This window comes from Megalobrama amblycephala, linkage group LG17, assembly GCF_018812025.1.
Source record: "Megalobrama amblycephala isolate DHTTF-2021 linkage group LG17, ASM1881202v1, whole genome shotgun sequence".
NCBI classification, from domain to species: Eukaryota; Metazoa; Chordata; class Actinopteri; order Cypriniformes; family Xenocyprididae; genus Megalobrama; species Megalobrama amblycephala.
Genome location: NC_063060.1, coordinates 616190 through 642500, shown reverse-complemented (window position 1 = coordinate 642500; position 26311 = coordinate 616190). Strand labels below are relative to the sequence as shown.

General features: G+C 34.9%; 1 protein-coding gene across 10 annotated transcripts in view; it reads right to left on the bottom strand.

Annotated features, from left to right (window-relative positions):
• The window catches only part of LOC125250592 (receptor-type tyrosine-protein phosphatase mu-like), a 230570-nt gene that overhangs the window by 51836 nt on the left and 152423 nt on the right, over positions 1 to 26311 (bottom strand). For 3 of the 10 annotated variants that reach the window (XM_048163240.1, XM_048163241.1, XM_048163242.1), the window contains exons 13-20: positions 26224 to 26260; positions 25677 to 25751; positions 25380 to 25515; positions 19136 to 19165; positions 9203 to 9354; positions 6434 to 6508; positions 4914 to 4940; positions 1211 to 1222 (exon numbers count right to left, since the gene is read on the bottom strand). In XM_048163240.1, the coding sequence (XP_048019197.1) occupies positions 1211 to 1222; positions 4914 to 4940; positions 6434 to 6508; positions 9203 to 9354; positions 19136 to 19165; positions 25380 to 25515; positions 25677 to 25751; positions 26224 to 26260 (544 nt within the window). The remainder of the gene's footprint in view (positions 1 to 1210; positions 1223 to 4913; positions 4941 to 6433; positions 6509 to 9202; positions 9355 to 19135; positions 19166 to 25379; positions 25516 to 25676; positions 25752 to 26223; positions 26261 to 26311) is intronic. The other 7 variants (XM_048163243.1, XM_048163244.1, XM_048163246.1 and 4 more) reach the window with 5 other exon arrangements.

Below are 26311 nucleotides of genomic sequence, written 5' to 3'. Positions count from 1 at the left end.
TTAAAATTATAAAACAAATAAAAAAATAATTAATTAATAAATATGTTATTTATTAATATTAAGTCATAAAATTTAATATATATATAAATTAAAATTGAAATAAATAAAAAAAAATTAAATAAACAAAAAATTCAGTTAAAATTATAATAAAATAAATTAATTAATTAGTTAATAAATATGTTATTTATTAATATTAAGTCATAAAAATGGACAAATAATATTATTAAAATATACATTCAAATTGAAATAAATAAAACAAATTAATTATTTATTAAATAAACAAAATTCAGTTAAATAAAACAAATAAATTAATGCATAAATGTATTATTTATTAATATTAAGTCATAAAAAGGAAAATATTATATAATATATATATATATATATATATATATATATATATATATATATATATATATATTAAAATAGAAAATGAAGAAATTAAAAAAATTAAATCAAAAATGAAAATTATAATAAAATAAATGAATAAATGAAAATCACAAAATAATCAACAATATTATTTATTTTTAATATTATTTATTTATTACTTTTAGAGTATGAATCAAACTGTAAAGTTTGGTGTGTTTGGAGAGATGGACTGAGATTGAAATCTACAAACACAATAAAACGGATGTATTTTGGACGTTTTCCTCCCTCTATTATATTGATAATTAATTAATAATTATTGTGTTTCTGCCTGTAGCGTCTCGCCTTAATCATCTGTATTTCTCCATTCACTCCATCAGTGTAAAAGAAGCGCGTGATCGTTTCTCATTCACTGGCGATGGATGGATCATGACACGACGTTGCAGGAAGGGGTGATGAGTGGATGTGGAGGGAGGGATCGATTGACTGCCCCGTTCGTCCATTCCTTCGTGAAATATCACGTTCCTCGCTCCTGTACAATTTGAGTGAAACACGGCTAAAATCGGCCTGTGTCCCTGTTTGCCCTGATCTGAGATCTGCTGAGGCTCAACGTGGGTGCTGTCAATCAACAGCAAAGCATGAGTGGAATGAGTGACGGACGCGTGATGACGGATGATCAGAAGCCACGCGGCCAATCACGACAACCCAAAGCAAAGAAAGCACGATGGCAAACACACACACATGAGGAGGACGGGTGATGCTGTAACGCGTGTCTACGTCCATGCAGCTCAAAGACACATGAGGGAGGAGAGGAGAAACACACAACCTCTGCCACTCATCAACTTACCATTAATGGGGACTTTTTAAGCAGATACATTAGAGGTTAAACGAGAAGAGAGAGAGACAGAGAGAGCGAGAGAGAGAGAGAGAGAGAGAGAGAGAGAGGAGACAGGGTTTAAGCAACAATACACCAAAGAGAACTAGCTCTGATCAGTCGAGGGCGTTCGGGGTTCGGGTGTTATGGGACTCAAATCACAATGAAGGAGAAAAATGAATTTCAAAGAAACCAAAAAAAGAGGAGAAATGCAAATAAAACTGGTAAGATGAACATTAAAATCGCTTCATGGAGATCTGCGGAACAGCGGCTCTCAACTGGTGCCTCACGCTAAGGTCAAAGGTCACGGCGATCGGTCTGATTAACCTCATCCTCAAAAATAATACATGATCTGTGCTGAACTCTGTGTGTTTTGTGTGGCGAATTACACAAATAGAAAACTTAAAATTATAATAAATAAATAAATAAGAATAAAATAAATAATGAAAATGGAAAAAAAAATGGAAAAAGAAATATATTAAATACATTAAACTATAAATTACAATTACAATAAATAAAACAAATGTATTATTTATTAAATAAACAAAAAAAATCAGTTAAAATTTTTATAAGAAAATAAATGAATGAATAAATGAAAATGATTAAATAATAAAATGTATTATTGATCAATATTAAGTTATAAAAATGGAAACATTTATAATATATGTATTAAAATATTAATTTAATTTAAATTAAAATAAAATAAATAATAAAAGTTATAAAAACGGAAATATACAATTTATACAAAAACTTTACAAAATAGAAAAAGAAACAAATAAATGCATTAAATTCTGAACTAAAAGTGTAATTAAAAATAAAATAACCAACTAATAAAAAAGTTACATAAAATTGAAGAAAAATTATAAAATAGATGTTAAAATAGAAAACAGAAAATTAAATAAAAAATTTAAATGATAATAAAATAAATTAAAAAATAAGAAAGAATGAAAATCACAAAAAAAATCAATAATATAATTTATCAATATAATTATTTATATTATTGTTTTATTTATATATATATATATATATATATATATATATATATATATATATATATATATATATATATATATATATATATATATTAACATATTTATTATAAAAAATAAATAAATATATATATTAAATTATTAAATCAAGATTGTAATATAAATAAATAAAAGTTATAGAAGCCTAAATATAATAAATAAATAAAATAGAAAAATATATATAATAAATGTATGAAATTGCTAATAAAAATAATAAAATAATAAATAATAAAAGTTATAGAAACCATAAATAAATAAATAAATAAATGTGACTTCTTGATCTGAAGATTTTTCCACTGCTGCTCTGTTTACAGTCACTTGATGTCCAACATAAACTCTGATCCTGAACATCAGCATCATCCCAGCTGCTCCATAAACCCTTCTGTGCCGCGGGTGAAGCTTTCCTTCCTTTTCCCTTGTTTTATTGTGTAATGTAAACCTGTTCCCGCTCGAGCGATCGTTTACACGTGCCGTTAGCCGAGAGTCATTCATATTTAATACGCGCTCTGAGCTGCTGTTTTTCATCGCATTACGCTTCAATTAAGTTCTCAGGCCGTGCGAGGGCGACTCTGGGGCACGAGCGCTTCAGAGAAACAGAGTGTAGAGGTGCCACGGAAATGAGACAAAACCTGCTTTATTATTCCATTTTATCATAGAGTAAACCAATAAACATCCGCGGAATAAAGAAAAGAAAAACAAGTGGGTCAGAAGGAGCCGCTAAAGGCAGAAGAAACATTAGAGAGAATAGCAGAAGAGACGCTTTAGCAAAGAAACGCTGGAGTGGATGAACGAGACGCTGGAGCAAAAACGACAAAAAACGAAACCTTCTTCTGCACATTTACACTGAATCAGCTGAACCTCACTGACCTCAAACTCTCACAGTTATACACTGACCAACGCTTTATCCAGAGACACTTACATCTTCATCATCTTCATCATCATCATCATCATCATCATCAGGCCTACATTAAACCCTGCAACTGCAAAAACTCTGTTCTTCCTCAGTGTTTCTGTCTTGTTTTCCATCTAAACATTCTTAAATCAGTTTAATGAAAAATGAGTTTGTGCTTAAAAAAAGAACAAATATTGTGCAATGGGCCAGTTTTAGCTCAATTATGTTTTTCGCTTAATATTTTGTATATTTTGTAATGTTTTATTTTATATATATATATATATATATATATATATATATATATATATATATATATATATTTATATATATATATATAGTTTAATAAATGCATTCAATTATAAATCAAAATATAATAAATAATTACAATAATAAAAATAAATCATTATAAAAATAGAAAAATAGAAATGCAATGAACGCAATAATAATATATATATAAATTAAAATAACAAATATGATAAAAATAAAATATTAATTAATTATTTATTAAATAAAGAAAAATGTAAAGAAAAATAGAAAACAGACAAATAATAAAAGGCATTAAATTCTAAATTGAAAGTATAATTAAAAATATAATAAATAGTAACTAAATAATAAAATAAATAGATAAAAATTAATAAATGGAAATTATAAAATAAAAAACAGAAAATTAAAATTAATTATTTTTTTAATTATAACAAATAAAAAATATAATAATAATAAATAAAATATATTATTCACAAAATAATAAATAACATTTATTATCAATATTATTATTTATTAATTAATATTATAAAAATAGAAAAAATATATAATAAATGTACTAAAATATCAATAAAAATGTAATGTAATAAAAGCTATACAAACATAAAAAAAATATATATAAATAAATATTGCACAATAAATACAGTTGCACTGTGTATGCTCAGTTAAGACGAACAAATAAACCTCAAAGGGAAAACAAGATTATTTTTCTGACTCAATTGTTTTCAGCAAAAACTCACTCTGGATGCTCGCATGGTGAGAAATTATATATTTTCCAGAACATGATTTACTCTAAACTTGTGAGAAAATGAAGGCCATAAATCTAATCAAGTTGTGTTTTAAATGTGAGCTTGATATCTCAAGAAATGAGCTTTCAGTAAGATTTAGTTTGGGCGCAGTACCGAACGCTTCCACTAGATGAAATTCGTCCCATTCATTTCCACTGCGCGAATAACTCAAGTGTGACTGTTATTCAGGACCTTTTGACCTTTTAGGGTTAATTTTGATAGATTTGTCATAATATCTTCAGTAATTTTGCATCTCAAGTAAGTGTATCTTGATATGAGGAAGTTACTGAGGAAGAACAGTGTGTTTTCATCAGAAGGGTTTGTTTAATCCATCTTTGGAGTTTTTCTGACTTTCAATCATCTAATTAGATTGAATTGAGGGGATTAATCCAGCGTTTCTCATCGCTCGTGTGTGTGTGTGTGTGTGTGTGTGTGTGTATGTGTGTGTGGACAGCGACAGCATCATCCACTCCCCCACATCCAGTCCACACGTCTGTCCATGCACATGAGATGTCAGACAGGATGTGACATCACAGCACGCACGACACGCGATGCGCATGGGATGGAGTGAAGGCGAGAGGAACCCAAAGGAAGAGAAGCGACAGACGGGTGTGGAGATGAGGAGCCAAAACAACCGAAATAAAGCAAACATGATGACAAACCGCTTCCCTCTGAATCAGACTAAAACAGGAAGTAGAGGATCTCACCTAAGATGGCGGTCGGCACAAACGGGTCTGACGAGCAGAAGAAGAGAAACAGAGAGAAGGTCAGAACTCAGAGATGATTCACCTCCATCAACACGTCAGACATCAGTCCCGCTCCATGAAGCTTCTCCATACTTTATAACCCGAAGGCCCTCCACTGTCCAGCACAGTTTTCAAAGCCATTTGAGGCCAGATATTTCCTGCAGTGTTTCTGCTATAATTATGATAAAATTGCTTGTTTTCAATTTTTTTAAGAAACAAACTGGGGAACAAATGGAAACAAGAGCTGTTGAGGAGCCAAAAAAAAAAAAATATATATTTTATTTTTTATTTATTTTATTATTATTATTATTATTAATTACACTGAATAAATAAAATACAATAAAAATAAATAAATAAATAAATAATAATAAAACATAATGGAAACAGTAGTTGTTGAGGGGAAAAAAAAAAACAAATATGATTTTTATTATTTTTTTTAGAATTTCAATTAAATTAAATTTATTTTCTTTATATTAATAATAATAATAATAATAATAATAATAAAAACAACAGTTATTGAGGGGCAAAAAATAAACATGATTATTATCTTTTGCATTTTAATTAACAAATTTATTTTAATTACAATAAAATAATATCTCAGTTTTTGCTATAATAATAATACTAATAATAATAATAATTATTATTATCATCATCAATACAATTAATAATAATAATAATAATAATAATAATAAATTAATTAAAGTTAAAATGCTAATAAAATTAAATCATATTTCTTTTTTGTTTCTCAACAAATTGTTTCCACTTGTTTCTACAAAATTTTTTTTTAAAACATATCATTACATTTATTATTTTCATAATTATAGCAGAAATAATATTTTAAATATTTTAAAATATTTTAGCAATTGTTAAATACAGAATATATTAATTATTATTCTTATTATTAATTAAAAAAAATGATAATAGAAACAATAGTTGTTCAAGGGCAATTTTTGCTTAGCATTTTAATTAAGTTACATTTATTTTCTTTTAATGTATTATTATGAATAAGCACAAGAATAAGAACACACACCTAAAATACATCATTAGTATTTCGATTTTTTTATCAATACAAATTTATTGATAAAACAAGACAAATTTATATATATATATATATATATATATATATATATATATATATATATATATATATCGCTTTTTTTCCAAATGGATTAAAAGCAAAAAAAAATGTCTTGTTTTCCAGCACAAATATCTAAACATTATTTAATCAAGATACTGGAGAAACAATGGAGTCAGAAAATCCAACTTAATTCAAAGCGAAAACAAGTTCATCAGAAAACCAAATTCTAATCTTCAGTGATTTTGCTTCTCCAGTAAATGAATCTTGATGTTTAGATATTTGTGCTGGAAATCAAGACACTGACAGAAAAGAGCATCGGTTTGCAGTCGATCGGTTCGGTTCAGGGTTTGAAGTCTGTAAATGAAGGAGAAGAGAGAGTTCGGCGTGTGCTGTGTGAGGTTACCTGGGTAATACGTGTTTGGGATGCTGGTGCTCAGCGTGTTGGTCTTCACCGTGAGAGAACATGGAGAAGAACCCGCTTCACAGGAGACAAACAACAGAAGAAAACACCATTAAACACGTTCACTGCCTGGAGCTCCAGCAGCAGATCAGCTCCAGAATCTGCCAACGCATGCATGTGCACAGCTTGGAATAATGAAGTATTTTTGTAATGTTTTCAAATGAAAGTAGAAAGAGACGCATTATATTCTAAAACAGAAAAAAATCTAAATGCGTGTAAATTTAAAATGTAAATGTTTAATTGTCATGATGATCATGTCTTCATTTCCTACTCTTTATTTATGGCCCAGAAACCAACGGTGTGAGTGGAATCGCTCATTTTATTAATAATATTATTCTTTTCTAAAATTAATTGTATTTTTGAGGGCCAAAACATGCTCATGAAACTTTGCACATGCATCATAAAAACTGACAAAAATTTACATCTGATACGGGTTTCTGAATTAAGCGCTGAAAAAAGGCTCAATAGCGCCACCTACAAATTTTCAACGCAGTTTCACATACATCTACAAAAATCATTAGAGACACGTGACCCCATTTATAATTTTTTTTTTGCAATGTTTTGCCAGTTTCACACATCGGACTTGAACTCCTGGAGTTTCAGGAGTCATTTCGATACCATTTTTAACTAAAAACGGAAAACTATTTAAGCATATTGGCCGTTCATTTACACGACAACCTGAAAATACAAACATTTGAAAAAAATACTGTCATCATCTCTGTGTAAACAACAAAAATTAAAGTTTGTGAAAACGGTGACGCCATGCACGTGTATTATGTGTTCAGTTTATGTGTTTCTTTACATCGCCATCTACTGGTCTGACAGCAGAATACAGCGTTTTAGTCGTTTTCGTGGATCCGTGTGAACGGGGATCGTTTTGACAACGTTGTTGGTGTTTGATATTTTAGTACATTAAGTTAAATGATTTTGTTTTTCATTTTTTGTTTAATTGTTTTAAATATATATTTTTATGGTTGTAGTTTTAATTAACTAATTTTTATTAGTTTTTGTTTTGATGTCTATTTCTATTCTTGATTTCAGTTTAGTTTTAGTTATTTTAGTAGATCAAGTTAAATTAAATTATTTTTTATTTTATTTTTTATTAAGTTTTTTTTTTAATATTTTATTTCAATTAACACTTATTTCTTTTTATTTCAAGTAATAACTTTTTATGGTTTTAGTTTTAGGTCTAGTTAACTCTAATTACTGGTTCGTCATTTTTATTTTTGTCATTTTATTTAATAATTATTCAAAATTAATTATTAATGTCTTATTAATTTTTCTTTATTTTGATTAAAATGATTTTTTAATTTTTTTTGTTGCAAGTTTTTAAATATTTTATTTATTTATTTTTATTATTTCAGTCAGTTTTTTTAAATATCTTATTTCAGCTAACATTTATTTTATTTTATTTATTTAAAGTAATTGAAATTTTAATGGTTTTAGTTTTAGTTCTAGTTAACTAAAAACTCTGGTTTGGCATTTTTAATTTATTTTTATCATTTTACTTAATAATGTCTATTTTGATTTTTGATTAAAATGATTGTTTTATTTTTTTGTTTCAGTTTTTTATATTTTAACTATTTATGCATTTTGGCCGTTCATTTACACGACAACCTGAAAATGCAAACATTTGTGAAAACGGTGACGCCATGCACGTGTGTTATGTGTTGAGTCTATAGGCACGTCCTGTTTCTTTACATCGCCATCTACTGGTCTGACAGCAGAATACAGCGTTTTAGTCGTTTTCGTGGATCCGTGTGAACAGGGATTTTTCCACAACGTTGTCGCAAAGAAACGCGTTTAGTGCATTGTTGTCATGTTCAGCGTCATATTTGGTCAGTCTCATATAAACACATTTGCGATGTTAAATTACGAAGTTTTTGATTTTCCGTTGAACGGCGTGTCCATGGCGGCCTGACAAATTTTCGATGATTCGCCGTGAAACAGGAAGTTGTTGTAACAACAATATCCAATCTGCCCCAAACTTCACGTTTGATAAGAGTGTGTGTGCCAGCATTCAGTTATAGTTATAGCGCCACCAGCTGGCAGCAGGAAGTGTGGCACATATAAATGACTTTGACGAAGTGCTGCTATATTTACCATATTTTCCTAAAGCCACCAGGTGTTTGTTTTCCAGCACAAACATCTAAACATTCTTAAATAAAGATACATTTACTGGAGAAACCAAATGATTGAAAATATTAAGACTAAATTGTTTTTTTGAGTTTGTGTTTAAAACAAGAACAAATATCTGCCATTTTTCAGCTTATTAAACTTAATTCAAAGGGAAAACAAGATGATTTTTCTGACCCCATTGGCAGATATTTGTTCTGAAGACTAAATAAGCAGTGAACGGTGTGGCCTGGCGTCTCATTACAGTATAAACACGCGTCTGCCTCCTCCGTGTTGTGGACTAACAGAGATATAAAGTTAATTGTTTTAATCAGCGCTGATTAAAGGCGAACGAGATCAGCTGCTCAGATAATCCGGATCGATGAGGTCACGCAGCTGTCCGGAGCACGTGTGTCGGCCGTAAAGCTGCTCCGGAGACGGCGACCTGAGGACACGCATGCAGAATCCAGAGCCGTCAGGAGCGTCTGTGCGGGACGAGTGTCTGAGACAGCTGCTTCAGCACCACAACAATCACTTGCCAGACACAGGAGGGATTACATGCAGAGTGTGTGTGTGTGTGTGTGTGTGTTCACTCACAGCGTCCGTTGAGGTTGTGTGTGTCCATGAAGGAAAGAGCCTCGTCACAGTTGGTTCCCTGTTCGGTGTAGCTCTTGTCCATGGAGTTCACCATCACCGTCATCTCCTGCCGCGTGCTGTTCAGAGTTTCCTTACGCTTCTTCGCCAGTTTTCTGCAAATCACAGAATCAAGGATGAAAATAACAGAATTAGTCATGTGAGAGGAAACACACACGGTTACTGTATGCAGCGTGTGTGAGAACATCTGAGCACACATCAGATACTGTTTCCCACAATGCAATGTACTCAACTTTATTTCTTCTTTCATTTTTATTTATTTATTTTTTTTTTTGTGCATGTTTGTCTTTTTTTTTTGGTCTATTTTTACTCATTTTTATTTCAGTTTTAGTCTTGGATATTTTATATATATATATATATATATATATATATATATATATATATATATATATATATAGTACATCAAGTTAAATGATTTTGTTTTTCATTTTTTGTTTAATTGTTTTAAAAATATATATTTTTATGGTTTTAGTTTTAGTTTTAATTAACTAATAACTGTAGTTTGTCATTTTTATTAGTTTTTGTTTTGATGTCTATTTCTATTCTTGATTTCAGTTTAGTTTTAGTTATTTTAGTAGATCAAGTTAAATTAAATTATTTTTTTCTTTTTTATTATTTTAAGTTTTTTTAAAATATCTGATTTCAGTTAACATTTATTTTATTTCAAGTAATAATTTTTTATGGTTTTAGGTCTAGTTAACTAATGACTGGTTTGCCATTTTTATTTTATTTTTATCATTTTATTTAATAATTATTCAAAATTAATTATTAATGTCTTATTAATTTAGCTTTATTTTGATTGAAATTATTATTTTTTTTTTTGTGTGTTGTAAGTTTTTAAATATTTTATTATTTTTTCAGTTTAGTTTTTTAAATATCTTATTTCAGCTAACATTTATCTTATTTTATTTATTTAAAGTAATTGAAATTTTAATGGTTTTAGTTTTAGTTCTAGTAAACTAAAAACTCTGGTTTGGCATTTTTAATTTATTTCATCATTTTATTTAATAATGTCTATTTTGATTTTTTGATTAAAATGATTGTTTTTTTTATATTTTATTTCAGTTTTTTATTATTTCAATTTTTAAAAAATATCTTAACATTTATTTTATTTCATTTCAAGTAATTAAAATTTGAATGGTTTTAGTTTGAGTTTTAGTTAACTCTGGTTTGGCATTTTTGTTATTTTTATAATTTCATTTAATGTTTATGAAAATAATTTAAATACATTTGAAAAATATATATATTTTTCAAACATATATGAAAAATATATTATTTTTTATAGTATATATGAAAAATAATTTAAATAAAAATAATCTATTTTTTTTTTTTTTGTTCTTAATATTTTATATTATTTCAAATAATGATTTTCATGGTTTTAGTTTCAGTTCTAGTTTGGTTTTATAATGTTTGATGTTAAAACAGCTTTCATTTACAGTCACAAAAGTGCAGACATTTTTTTTTAACACAAAACTGGATTAAAATTTCTACAAGCAACTCACTGTATTAACGGTCATTTGACAATAATGTAACATACAGTATAAAATTCATTGTTTCATACTAAATTCTGTTTCACACACTAATTAAAATTGTGCAAGTATTTTATTCTAAACACACCGAAAGAAAACTGCTGCAGGATTTACTTTCAACCAATTTTCACTCGGAAATTGCTTGTAAATTTTACAAATAATTACAAAGAAATGTCATGTAACACAATGAATGAAGCATACAAATCTGAAATGGTATTTTCTAGTAAACATACTGCAGTGAGCTTTATTAACCGTTTTCTACAGTCCAGCTGTACTCTCTGGTTTTAACAGTAAATGAGGAAGAGCTGAACATGTATTTCAGTGTGCACACATTACCAAAGAGCCATTCTGAAGAAAGCACTCAAGGTGGTTTGCCATTAAAGTAATCAAAAGAGGCTAATTTTAATAACCAGGACCTGATTAATACAGCAGTGTTACCCTCCCAATTAAACCCCAATTTAATTTTAATCAATGCCCTACCAAGACCCTTGAGGAGCGCCGGCTCTCCGTGATTACAGCCGCACACGTCTGTTCTCCGACATACAGACCGATCGAACGAACGCGCAGATCCAGACACCAAACGACTCCCGATGCCAAAGCAGATGTCACGAGAATAAAGAGTTGGAATTGAGTTCTGCTTCAGCTGATCTATACCTCAAACATGCTAATTCACTTGGCCCGCTGCACGAGGAAATGCAAATGAGGCCAAATTAGCCAGCCAATCTGTGGGAGAGAAATTAGCATGTGGAGGAGGGGCTCCACGCCTGAGGCCTCGAGTTTCCCAAAGCGGATCTGGAGGTAATTTCAAATGAGATCTCAGAAACCGAGCCAAACCACAAAGTAAGGAGAAGCACGAAGTTTCTACAAACTACAAACTCCATTAAAGCCAAACTGAGATGATGAACATCCACTGAAGACATGATTGATGAGCAAAACACACGGGTTACACCGCCATACGAGATTATGAGTCCAAACAACACGCCAATACTCCATTAGGACAGAGTTCAGCTCACAATCTGTACTGGATAAAGAACGACTTCTGCAGCGCTTTATACAGTACAGAACGATTCAAAGAGGCTTCACGGTCATGAACAATAATGAATCAATGATGCAAATAAATCAAACATGACACAAATTCAAAAAAGACAATAGTGTTGATTCGGTTCAGTTCAGTGTTGATTCAGTTCAGTTCAGTGTTGATTCAATTCAGTTCAGTGTTGATTCGGTTCAGTTCAGTGTTGATTCGGTTCAGTTCAGTGTTGATTCAGTTCAGTTCAGTGTTGATTCGGATCAGTTCATTGTTGATTCGGTTCAGTTCAGTGTTGATTCAGTTCAGTTCAGTGTTGATTCGGATCAGTTCAATAACTGTAAAGTTCGTTAATTATGAAGCAAGTTAAATTCAGCTATAAAGCAGCTCTAGAGAAGACGACAGTGTCATTATTCAGATCAATTCAGTGTCGATTCAGTTCAGTTCAGTGCTGATTCAGTTCAGTTCAGTGTTGATTCAGTTCAGTGTTGATTCTGTTCAGTTCAGTGTTGATTCAATTCAGCTCTGTGTTGATTCAGTTCAGTATTGATTCAGTTCAGTTCAGTGTTGATTCGGTTCAGTTCAGTGTTGATTCAGTTCAGTGTTGATTTGGTTCAATTCAGTGTTGATTCAGTTCAGTTCAGTGTTGATTCAATTCAGTTTATTGTTGATTTGGTTCAGTTCAGTGTTGATTCGGTGCAGTTCCGTGTTGATTCGGTTCAGTTCAGTGTTGATTTGGTTCAGTTCAGTGTTGATTCAGTTCAGTTTAACAACTGTAAAGTTCATTAATTATGAAGCAAGTTCAATTCAGCTATAAAGCAGCTCTAGAGAAGACGACAGTGTCATTATTCAGATCAATTCAGTGTCGATTCAGTTCAGTTCAGTGCTGATTCAGTTCAGTTCAGTGTTGATTCAGTTCAGTGTTGATTCGGTTCAGTTCAGTGTTGATTCAATTCAGTTCAGTGTTGATTCAGTTCAGTGTTGATTCAATTCAGTTCAGTGTTGATTCAGTTCAGTGTTGATTCGGTTCAGTTCAGTGTTGATTCAGTTCAGTTCAGTGTTGATTCAGTTCAGTGTTGATTCGGTTCAGTTCAGTGTTGATTCAATTCAGTTCAGTGTTGATTCAGTTCAGTGTTGATTCAATTCAGTTCAGTGTTGATTCAGTTCAGTGTTGATTCGGTTCAGTTCAGTGTTGATTCAGTTCAGTTCAGTGTTGATTCGGTGCAGTTCAGTGTTGATTCAATTCAGTTTATTGTTGATTCGGTTCAGTTCAGTGTTGATTCGGTTCAGTTCAGTTTCGGTTCAGTTCAGTGTTGATTCGGTGCAGTTCAGTGTTGATTCGGGTCCTTTCAGTGTTGATTCGGTTCAGTTCAGTGTTGATTCGGTGCAGTTCAGTGTTGATTCAATTCAGTTTATTGTTGATTCGGTTCAGTTCAGTGTTGATTCGGTTCAGTTCAGTTTCGGTGCAGTTCAGTGTTGATTCAATTCAGTTCAGTGTTGATTCGGGTCCTTTCAGTGTTGATTCGGTTCGGTTCAGTTCAGTGTTGATTCGGTGCAGTTCAGTGTTGATTCAATTCAGTTTAGTGTTGATTCAGTTCAATTCAGTGTTTATTCAGTTCAGTTCAATAACTGTAAAGTTCATTAATTATGAAGCAAGTTCAATTCAGCTATAAAGCAGCTCTAGAGAAGACGACAGTGTCATTATTCAGATCCATGTTGATTCAACTCAACTGATTCAACAGACATATTTCAGTTCAGTTCCCATATGAACTTCAGCATCTGAAGGTCCCACAAGCATAAAGTCAAATTCTATTTTGCAATTTTCTGGAACTATTTGATAATGTTTTATAAATTAAGCAACAAAACATCATCTCGTATCTAGAAAACAGGGATTGTTCAGCGCTTTGAAAGTGTGAAAAGGCTAATGAATGAGTAACGACTTCTAATCTTGGTAACTCTAACCAGTATTTCATTCCTTTAACTCTAGCAGTTTTAATCTGGCTGCATTGGCTCAAGTGTCGATTTCTTTGACGTTTCAGTTTTTTATTTCTCTGGTTTAATTGTATTTTAGTCAAACTCACAGTGACTCGAAACGTTGTTTTGTGTCTTTAGTCTCTGTTGGGTCTCGATCATCGACTGATCCCAGTCCAGCGGCGCAGCACGCTACCCACAATTCCCCACTGTTCCCTGTGTCCGAACGGCTCTAATGAAGACACTTTTGTTTTGGACACACACGTTAAATGCCTACAATAGCCACTGAAATGCCAGAATACAGTAACCACGATGCCTTTAGTTTCGTCTCCGGTGTGCCGTCACACTTTGAAGGATGTGTTTCCTCTGCAGGAGTCAGTCAATTAGGTGTGTGTGTGTGTGTGTGTGTGTGTGTGTGTGTGTGTGTGAGAGAGAGAGAGAGAGTGTGTGTGTGTGAGTGTGTGTGAAGTGTACTTTTTTTTAAAAAGATGCAATGACAGTCAATTACTGTAAAAAATAGAAAAAAAATAAATACATTTTGTAAAATCATTTAAAAAAAAAAAATCTTGACTGGATAAATAAAGCTGAACAAACAAAAACAATATTTTATTTGTTCAGCTGCACATCATGTGACCATGAACCGACATAAGAGAAACATGAAGATGTTAAATTATTGAAATGTAACTTAAAATCTCAGGGGTTCGTCGGATGAAAGCTTTGAGAATCCCTGTGCTAGAACGAATCATTTAGAGCGGTTCACTGAAAAGATTTGTTCGTGAATCAGACGAACGCTCGCTCGTTCTATCCGTCTCTCTTTATTGAGCCACTTTCTGTTGCTGCTTTTATTGCACACTTGCACTGGAGTGAAATATCTGCGGGACCTTGGCCGTGGTCGTTACGGCTCTCCGCCTGTCGCACTATAAGTGTGTTGATGGTCTCCTCGGGGACGCCGCTGACAGGTGAGGTGACACCAACCTCAGCCCGTCCGGCTTATTGATGACATGACAAAAACAGGAGCAGTATAAAGCCGGCCTGCACGAATCCTGCGCCTGAACAGCAGCGAACACACGTCAATCACATCCGGTCGAACGGAAGCACAGGAGGACGCTGGTGTCAGTCTGAGTGCTGGTCCTGAGAGGAGAACGAACTCTGAAGATCCTGATGACTGACAACAGCACAGTCATGATTGACACTCTCACTGCCATGTTAAATCAATACTACAGCTGAAAACACATCTGAGACTGGAGGAAACTCGGCCGTGTGTGTGTGTGTGTGTGTGTGTGTGTGTTATATCAAAAAAAAAAAAAAAAAAAAAAAAAAAAAAACCTCCAAAAAAAAAGGGATGAAAGTCATGAGGAATCGATTTGTTTCTGATTCCAGTTCCACTTCATTCTTATTCCATTCCCCAGTACGAGCCCCAATCCCACCAATAACTGATTCGGTAACACTTCATAATAAGGTTTCATTTTAGTTAACTGCATTAGTTAACAAACTAACAATGAAAAATACTTCTACAGCATTTATTAATCTAAGTGCATTACTTTGCTCGTTACATCAGAAGTAATCCAATTATGTAATGCACGTTACTTTTAATGCATTACTTTACTCGTTTAGATCAAAAAGTAATCTGATTACATCATGCACGTTACTTGTAATGCGTTACTTTACTCGTAACATCAAAAAATAATCTGATTATGTAATGCACATTATTTGTAGTGCGTTACTGTACTCTTTAGATCAAAAGGTAATCTGATTACATAATGCATGTTACTTTTAATGCGTTACTTTACTCGTTAGATTAAAAAGTAATCTGATTACGTAATGCACATTACTTGTAATGCGTTACTTTACTCGTTAGATTAAAAAGTAATCTGATTACATAATGCATGTTACTTTTAATGCGTTACTTTACTCGTTAGATTAAAAAGTAATCTGATTACATAATGCATGTTACTTTTAATGCGTTACTTTACTCGTTAGATTAAAAAGTAATCTGATTACGTAATGCACGTTACTTGTAATGCGTTACTTTTAACATCAAAAAGTAATCTGATTACATAATGCATGTTACTTTTAATGTGTTACTTTACTCGTTAGATTAAAAAGTAATCTGATTACGTAATGCACGTTACTTGTAATGCGTTACTTTTAACATCAAAAAGTAATCTGATTACATAATGCATGTTACTTTTAATGCGTTACTTTACTCGTTAGATTAAAAAGTAATCTGATTACATAATGCATGTTACTTTTAATGCGTTACTTTACTCGTTAGATTAAAAAGTAATCTGATTACGTAATGCACGTTACTTGTAATGCGTTACTTGTAACATCAAAAAGTAATCTGATTACATAATGCATGTTACTTTTAATGCGTTACTTTACTCGTTAGATTAAAAAGTAATCTGATTACATAATGCATGTTACTTTTAATGCGTTACTTTACTCGTTAGATTAAAAAGTAATCTGATTACATAATGCATGTTACTTTTAATACGTTACTTTACTCGTTAGATTAAAAAGTAATCTGATTACATAATGCATGTTACTTTTAATGCATTACTTTACTCGTTAGATTAAAAAGTAATCTGATTACGTAATGCACGTTACTTGTAATGCGTTACTTGTAACATCAAAAAGTAATCTGATTACGTAATGCACATTACTTGTAATGCGTTACTTGTAACATCAAAAAGTAATCTGATTACATAACGCATGTTACTTTTAATGCGTTACTTAACTCGTTAGATTAAAAAGTAATCTGATTACATAATGCATGTTACTTTTAATGCATTACTTTACTCGTTAGATTAAAAAGTAATCTGATTACGTAATGCGCGTTACTTGTAATGCGTTACTTGTAACATCAAAAAGTAATCTGATTACGTAATGCACATTACTTGTAATGCGTTACTTTACTCGTAACATCAAAAAGTAATCTGATTATGTAATGCACGTTACTTTTAATGCGTTATTTTACTTGTAACGTCAAAAAGTAATCTGATTATGTAATGCACGTTACTTTTAATGCGTTACTTGTTAGATTTAAAAGTAATCTGATTACGTAATGCACGTTACTTGTAGTGCGTTACTTTACTCGTAACATCAAAAAGTAATCTGATTACATAATGCGTTACTTTACTTGTTAGATTAAAAAGTAATCTGATTATGTAATGCACATTATTTGTAGCGTGTTACTTTACTCATAACATCAAAAAGTAATCTGATTATGTAATGCACATTATTTGTAGTGTGTTACTTTACTCGTTAGATCAAAAAGTAATCTGATTATGTAATGCACATTATTTGTAGTGTGTTACTTTACTCGTTAGATCAAAAAGTAATCTGATTACATAATGCACGTTACATTTAATGCGTTACTTTACTCATAACATCAAAAAGTAATCTGATTATGTAATGCACGTTACTTTTAATGTGTTACTTGTTAGATTTAAAAGTAATCTGATTACGTAATGCATATTACTTGTAGTGCATTACTTTACTCGTAACACCAACAAAGTAATCTGATTATATTATGCATGTTACTTGTAATGCGTTACCCACAACACTGCTCGTTACAGATTAGATTGAAATCACCTGATCGCTAGGTTTTCTCAGAGAAGAGCTACGTTAGAAATGTGTCCATCTTCAACATAATCATAATTATCAGCTAATAAGGGTAAATCAACATACTCTGATACACTGGAAGGAACATCTGTTTTACCTTGACAGGTTGTAGAGATCTCTGATATTAGAACATGAGGACGTGATTCCATCAAAGATATGCAAAGTTCAACTTGTATGATGATCAATTGTGTTTGCAATATTTCGCATTTATATTTTTTGATTATATTTTATAGTTTTCACATGATTTTATATCATTTTATTGACCGCTGGGTTTGTCCATTTTCAACCCAGTCAATTTTTAGAGTGCACCATTAAAACATCCTACAAGATTCCGATATTAAAATGTCCTCATAAACAAAGCATTTATTTAATCAAGCTCCAAAAACAGCTCGTTTTGATATTGCGGGATCTGTGATGTCACACGGGCAAATTCATTTGATATGCCTGCCTCCAGAGCATCGACCAATAGTTATACATCATCACACCATAGGCTCCGCCCACTAGCGTTCAGTCACTTAACGGCTGACATTTGCCGTTGTGTCAAAAGCAAACAGAAGTCATTATGATGACAGATGCGGTCTATTTTACATAAAGTGTGTTTCTACAACATGCACATTTACTTACGTTTCCATAGACAATATTGGCATATTGACATCTTTACAGAATTACAAATGTGTAGGAATCCTTATTTACGAATATTAAAATCGTGGCATTAATATCTTTTCAGTTGCATTTATTAAGCGCAGTTTACTCATCTACTTAATGTGAAATATCTGTTCTGTGTGACTGTGCTACAAAATCATTTTGAAGGACTAAACAATGTTAAACAACTTAAAAACTGAGTGTCGTATTGTTATAACTACAATTATTCATGAGACCAATATAAGGTGATTTACAAGGCATAATTAATGCATTGAAAATATTTTATAATGCGTCAAATATATATGAATCTGTTTGCATTCAATTTGTTACAACTATTTATTTTCATAGCAGATCAAATGAAATGGGAAACACAGTAAGAGTATTTTTAGTTGGTTCCAGATTTTGAACAAGAACCAGTCCTCGATTCCCTCCTCTAAATATATGCAAAAGCTCAGCATGATAAACAAACAAACAGCAGAGAGCAAGCGTCCATTAAACACGTGTTTGGAAAACTGAAAACATTAGGATGATGGATTTCATTTGCATGCAACAAACACCAACCATGCAGGAAAACTCAAGCCAAATTACGGAAGCATGTAGCAACTGGGATTAATGCTAATGGAGAGACGATGATGATGATGATTTATGAGATGAAGGGTAATTCCAGGTTTGGGAAAAGTATGTTTTCCCATCCCTGTGCTGGGCAAGACAAGGAGTTTTTTTTCTTGGGAAAGTCGTTTTTTCAGTTATCTACTCTAGACGTGTTTTATCAATCACATCTGAAATAATAATAATAATAATAATAATAAGGAGGTACAGCATTCACAGACAAGCATTTCACAGCAAAAACATAATAAATCACATTAAAACTTCAAGACGGCATTTGCAATATCGATCTCATTCTGTCTTTTCCACAAGATCATAATAATCACAAACAATTTAAATTTGCAATGCATCGCTCAGGCCGAGTGTTGACTGTCGATCTTAAAGTGACGCGAGCGCACGGGTCAGTCATGCAGGGTGGAGCGGACAGAGCGAACACAGCATGACACTAACAGTGTACAAAGGTGTTTTACTTACAGGTAGTAAGTGTAGGACTGATAGGTTCTCCTGCCCAGTGGGGTGGTGGAGGGGTTTAAGCAGTGGAGGGGGATGAAGATGGAAGGAAAGAAAAAGTAAAAAATATTAATGTTTGAAAACGATATATAAAATGAACACAAGCAGACATGGTGGCATACGTGAGAGAGAGAGAGAGAGCGAGCGATTCCTTGCATGCACTGCAGCCACTGCGCTCTTTCTAACACAAACCTTCACGCTGAACGTCCGGCTGAAAACACGTGTCCTCCTCAGCCCATCTCCAGACTACGACTGACCATATGTGTTTTTGTTTTTGTCCGGATGGATTAACAGCTATATCATATCCAAAACGTGCACACTACCAGTCAAAAGTTTGAAAGAAGTCTCTTCTGCTCTCCAAGGCTGTGTTTATTTGATCAAAAATAGTGCAAAAAATGTAAAATATTATAATGCTGCTTTCCATGTGATGATTTCTGAAGGATCATGTGACACTGAAGACTGCTGCAAATTCAGCTTTGATCACAGGAATAAGTTATATTTTACTATATATTAACATGCAAAACAGCAGTAATATTTCACATTTTTAACATTTTTAATAAAAATAAAAAAAATCATAATTATTCCAAACTTTTGATCTGCTCCGCCTCTCCAATCTCTCTGTGAACATTCATATGTGCATTAATAAGGGAAATAAGTGTGAAAGCACACACACATCAGAAACACACTGTAAATTAGCAATAAAACCAACATTAATTCACCTCACTGCATTTTTCAGGACGTAATTAGACGAATATGCAAACACGTGAGCTGTAAATGACCAGATGCCGCAGCGTCCGAACATCAGCTGAACCGTGCGCTCGGCTTTAAACCGGGAATTAGCACGTCTCCTCATGCTTTCCTTTCTAATCTAATTCAGCAAATTAAACCAAATAGATGCAAGGGATTCAATCACGCTCGTTCATTTGATTAAGGTATATTGAAGGAGATTCGATTAAAATGTCTATGGAGTGATCAACGCTCAGGAGCCGGCGGGAGGGAAATTTGGTGAATCCGGTGTTTGGGATTATTGAGCACGTGTGTATGAAATAAAGCCGTCTCTCCATGCAAACGACAGAAGAAACAGAACGCATGACTTTAGACCAGCGGTTCTCAACCTTTTTGAATCCAAGACGGATGTAATAAAAACAAATAAACTTAAGAAAAGCATGCTTTGGAGCATTTTAATTATGTTCTTTTAAATAACACAAAGTTGAGAAGCACTGATTCAGACGGTCTTATTTACATTTATACATGCAGTACTGAGCAATCAGATGCTTCACATCAACAACAACATGATTATTTACATCTTTTAATTGGTGTGCCAGCAGTAAATGTTACATTTTGCAAATCCTGCAATAACCTAGAAGATCTGATCACTGTCACTGAGTCCATCTGGGATTCACTGCAAAAAACTCTGTTCTTCCTCAGTGTTTCTGTCTTGTTTTCCAGCACAAATAACTAAACATTCTTAAATCAAGATACATTTACTGGAGAAGAGAAATGACTGAAGATATTAAGTCTTGTTTACTGAATAATGCACCAGCTCAGGTCATGTGATCTGGAGACCCTTGAACTGCCTGTTTATATATATATATAATATATTATATATAGCAGTGTAAATCTGGAGCAAACACACCGATAGTAAGTGCTTACAGGAGTGTCTTGTGTCACAGAAACACTGATCTACTGAGATTTGAATGATTTTGGAGATGGAGGATGGTCACTGCGAGAACGGCTCTTTATCAGGCCATTACACTGCATTTTAATGGGACTTATCAACATAATTAGATTAATAATTTAGTGTCACATAAAGATTGAGGATGGAGCTGGATTAAAGGTCAGGTAGAAAGAATCGAAAGAAAAATCTATTATTAAAAGCTGCAGTTGAACTCTAGACAATCTGGAGATCTGCGGTTTTCCACAATAACACAACGACGAAGTCCTGACCTGACTGCGGATGAGACGAAAAGTTTGGACACACCTTCTTATTCCTCATTAATATTAATGACCAGGTTAGAATAATATGTTATTCAACTCTGAACTTTTTCCTGTAGTTTCTTCTGGTTCCATTTCCAGTGAATGCATGCAGTGTAAAAAGTGACGACCTCCAATTGTTTTGGAGCTATTTTTATCCAATTGAACACATATACATTTATGTTGCTGGTATAAATTAATGCATTTAGGTTGATTCAGTGATGCTAATAAAACTTGAATAAAACTAGTTCATAAGGTTATTATTATTTCGAGTGTGCATGCATTGAAAAAATATAAAGCTTGAATACAATTTAAGTTCTGGTCTAGAGAGGTCTGGTTGAGTTCTGGTTTAGAGAGGTCTGGTTGAGTTCTGGTCTACAGAGGTCTGGTTGAGTTCTGGTCTAGAGAGGTCTGGTTGAGTTCTGGTCTAGAGAGGTCTGGTTAAGTTCTGGTCTACAGAGGTCTGGTTGAGTTCTGGTCTACAGAGGTCTGGTTGAGTTCTGGTCTACAGAGGTCTGGTTGAGTTCTGGTCTAGAGAGGTCTGGTTAAGTTCTGGTCTAGAGAGGTCTGGTTAAGTTCTGGTCTACAGAGGTCTGGTTGAGTTCCGGTCTACAGAGGTCTGGTTGAGTTCTGGTTTATAGAGGTCTGGTTGAGTTCTGGTCTAGAGAGGTCTGGTTGAGTTCTGGTGTAGAGAGGTCTGGTTGAGTTTTGGTCTAGAGAGGTCTGGTTGAGTTCTGGTCTACAGAGGTCTGGTTGAGTTCTGGTCTAGAGAGGTCTGGTTGAGTTCTGGTCTACAGAGGTCTGGTTAAGTTCTGGTCTAGAGAGGTCTGGTTGAGTTCTGGTCTACAGAGGTCTGGTTAAGTTCTGGTGTAGAGAGGTCTGGTTGAGTTCTGGTGTAGAGAGGTCTGGTTGAGTTCTGGTCTACAGAGGTCTGGTTAAGTTCTGGTCTACAGAGATATGGTTAAGTTCTGGTCTACAGAGGTCTGGTTGAGTTCTGGTCTAGAGAGGTCTGGTTGAGTTCTGGTCTACAGAGGTCTGGTTAAGTTCTGGTCTACAGAGATATGGTTAAGTTCTGGTCTACAGAGGTCTGGTTGAGTTCTGGTCTAGAGAGGTCTGGTTGAGTTCTGGTCTACAGAGGTCTGGTTAAGTTCTGGTGTAGAGAGGTCTGGTTGAGTTCTGGTGTAGAGAGGTCTGGTTGAGTTCTGGTCTACAGAGGTCTGGTTAAGTTCTGGTCTACAGAGGTCTGGTTGAGTTCTGGTCTAGAGAGGTCTGGTTGAGTTCTGGTCTACAGAGGTCTGGTTAAGTTCTGGTGTAGAGAGGTCTGGTTGAGTTCTGGTGTAGAGAGGTCTGGTTGAGTTCTGGTCTACAGAGGTCTGGTTAAGTTCTGGTCTACAGAGATATGGTTAAGTTCTGGTCTACAGAGGTCTGGTTGAGTTCTGGTCTAGAGAGGTCTGGTTGAGTTCTGGTCTACAGAGGTCTGGTTAAGTTCTGGTCTACAGAGATATGGTTAAGTTCTGGTCTACAGAGGTCTGGTTGAGTTCCGGTCTACAGAGGTCTGGTTGAGTTCTGGTTTATAGAGGTCTGGTTGAGTTCTGGTCTAGAGAGGTCTGGTTGAGTTCTGGTCTACAGAGGTCTGGTTAAGTTCTGGTCTACAGAGGTCTGGTTAAGTTCTGGTCTACAGAGGTCTGGTTAAGTTCTGGTCTACAGAGGTCTGGTTGAGTTCCGGTCTACAGAGGTCTGGTTGAGTTCTGGTTTATAGAGGTCTGGTTGAGTTCTGGTCTAGAGAGGTCTGGTTGAGTTCTGGTGTAGAGAGGTCTGGTTGAGTTTTGGTCTAGAGAGGTCTGGTTGAGTTCTGGTCTACAGAGGTCTGGTTGAGTTCTGGTCTAGAGAGGTCTGGTTGAGTTCTGGTCTACAGAGGTCTGGTTAAGTTCTGGTCTAGAGAGGTCTGGTTGAGTTCTGGTCTACAGAGGTCTGGTTAAGTTCTGGTGTAGAGAGGTCTGGTTGAGTTCTGGTGTAGAGAGGTCTGGTTGAGTTCTGGTCTACAGAGGTCTGGTTAAGTTCTGGTCTACAGAGATATGGTTAAGTTCTGGTCTACAGAGGTCTGGTTGAGTTCTGGTCTAGAGAGGTCTGGTTGAGTTCTGGTCTACAGAGGTCTGGTTAAGTTCTGGTCTACAGAGATATGGTTAAGTTCTGGTCTACAGAGGTCTGGTTGAGTTCTGGTCTAGAGAGGTCTGGTTGAGTTCTGGTCTACAGAGGTCTGGTTAAGTTCTGGTGTAGAGAGGTCTGGTTGAGTTCTGGTGTAGAGAGGTCTGGTTGAGTTCTGGTCTACAGAGGTCTGGTTAAGTTCTGGTCTACAGAGGTCTGGTTGAGTTCTGGTCTAGAGAGGTCTGGTTGAGTTCTGGTCTACAGAGGTCTGGTTAAGTTCTGGTGTAGAGAGGTCTGGTTGAGTTCTGGTGTAGAGAGGTCTGGTTGAGTTCTGGTCTACAGAGGTCTGGTTAAGTTCTGGTCTACAGAGATATGGTTAAGTTCTGGTCTACAGAGGTCTGGTTGAGTTCTGGTCTAGAGAGGTCTGGTTGAGTTCTGGTCTACAGAGGTCTGGTTAAGTTCTGGTCTACAGAGATATGGTTAAGTTCTGGTCTACAGAGGTCTGGTTGAGTTCTGGTCTAGAGAGGTCTGGTTGAGTTCTGGTCTACAGAGGTCTGGTTAAGTTCTGGTGTAGAGAGGTCTGGTTGAGTTCTGGTGTAGAGAGGTCTGGTTGAGTTCTGGTCTACAGAGGTCTGGTTAAGTTCTGGTCTACAGAGATATGGTTAAGTTCTGGTCTACAGAGGTCTGGTTGAGTTCTGGTCTAGAGAGGTCTGGTTGAGTTCTGGTCTACAGAGGTCTGGTTAAGTTCTGGTCTACAGAGGTCTGGTTGAGTTCTGGTCTACAGAGGTCTGGTTAAGTTCTGGTCTACAGAGGTCTGGTTGAGTTCTGGTGTAGAGAGGTCTGGTTGAGTTCCGGTCTACAGAGGTCTGGTTGAGTTCTGGTTTATAGAGGTCTGGTTGAGTTCCGGTCTAGAGAGGTCTGGTTGAGTTCTGGTCTAAAGAGGTCTGGTTAAGTTCCGGTCTACAGAGGTCTGGTTGAGTTCTGGTCTACAGAGGTCTGGTTGAGTTCTGGTCTACAGAGGTCTGGTTAAGTTCTGGTCTACAGAGGTCTGGTTGAGTTCTGGTCTACAGAGATATGGTTAAGTTCTGGTCTACAGAGGTCTGGTTAAGTTCTGGTCTAGAGAGGTCTGGTTGAGTTCTGGTCTACAGAGGTCTGGTTAAGTTCTGGTCTACAGAGGTCTGGTTGAGTTCTGGTCTACAGAGGTCTGGTTAAGTTCTGGTCTACAGAGGTCTGGTTGAGTTCTGGTGTAGAGAGGTCTGGTTGAGTTCCGGTCTACAGAGGTCTGGTTGAGTTCTGGTTTATAGAGGTCTGGTTGAGTTCCGGTCTAGAGAGGTCTGGTTGAGTTCTGGTCTAAAGAGGTCTGGTTAAGTTCCGGTCTACAGAGGTCTGGTTGAGTTCTGGTCTACAGAGGTCTGGTTGAGTTCTGGTCTACAGAGGTCTGGTTAAGTTCTGGTCTACAGAGGTCTGGTTGAGTTCTGGTCTACAGAGGTCTGGTTGAGTTCTGGTCTACAGAGGTCTGGTTGAGTTCTGGTCTACAGAGGTCTGGTTGAGTTCTGGTCTACAGAGGTCTGGTTGAGTTCTGGTCTACAGAGGTCTGGTTGAGTTCTGGTCTACAGAGGTCTGGTTGAGTTCTGGTCTACAGAGGTCTGGTTAAGTTCTGGTCTACAGAGGTCTGGTTGAGTTCTGGTCTACAGAGGTCTGGTTAAGTTCTGGTCTACAGAGGTCTGGTTAAGTTCTGGTCTACAGAGGTCTGGTTGAGTTCCGGTCTACAGAGGTCTGGTTGAGTTCTGGTTTATAGAGGTCTGGTTGAGTTCTGGTCTAGAGAGGTCTGGTTGAGTTCTGGTCTACAGAGGTCTGGTTAAGTTCTGGTGTAGAGAGGTCTGGTTGAGTTCTGGTCTACAGAGGTCTGGTTAAGTTCTGGTCTAGAGAGGTCTGGTTGAGTTCTGGTCTAGAGAGTTCTCCAGATCAACACAGTCACATGTGTCCAAACTTCGGTTAACAGCGGTGCTTTCTTAAGTGTATCATCACCCTTAACTGAGGTAAAATCAGTGTAACATCATCTTCAGTGCTGTGTGTTTGAGGTTCTTACCGTTTCTTCATGAGCAACACGATGCCGAGGAAGATGATGACGAAGAGCAGTATTCCTGCGATGACTCCGGCGATCTTCACCGTGTGGTCAGTCTGTTTCTCTGGCTCCACCGCGTTGGGTTTGTGCGTCGCCGCCCCTGAGATCAAGGTTAAAGGTCATGCAGAAGATAGTTTAAGGTGAGTCGCTACAGGCAAAACACTGTTTTTTTATGCACTGGTCAATTTTGAGGTCTATTATTATACACACACACACACACACACACACACACACACACACACACAATATTAAGTGTCTGACCTGTTAGTTGTTTGTCTCCAGCGGCTGGAGCGATGCGAACGTAAGGGGTGGTGAGCTGCGTCACCAAGATAGCAGCTGCAAGAACAAGATCCACACACATGCAGAAAGACAGAGAAGGAATCAGTGTGTGTGTGTGTGTGTGTGTGTGTGTGTGTGTGTGTGTGTGTGTGTGTGTGTGTGAGAGAGTGTGTGTGTGTGTGAGAGAGTGTGTGATAGACAGAAGAGAAACAAACAGGAGATAATGAGCAGTTACTCATCAAGCTGAAACCCTGAACCCAGAACCATGCAGTAAAATGAGCGAGACTCATCATAGGTTATCTTGTCTCACGCTTCACTTTGTTCTTACTTTAACCTGGGTTAGTAATTAACTCTGGGTTAATGTTCTTATTTGCATATTCACAAGGTTAATAACATCGACTGGACAAGAGCAGCACGTGAGCTGTTTCAGTAAGAAGTGTTCATCTGCTCTCAATCAGACTCAATACTGATTACATGCAAAATGTTATTTGTAAAAGTAATTACTGTTTGCATAAATCAGAATATCTACCTTTGGTAGCGACACGAACACAGTCGATTTTCGTCTCCTGGAAAAAATAGATGCACAAATATCAAACATTTGAATGACTTTATTGAAC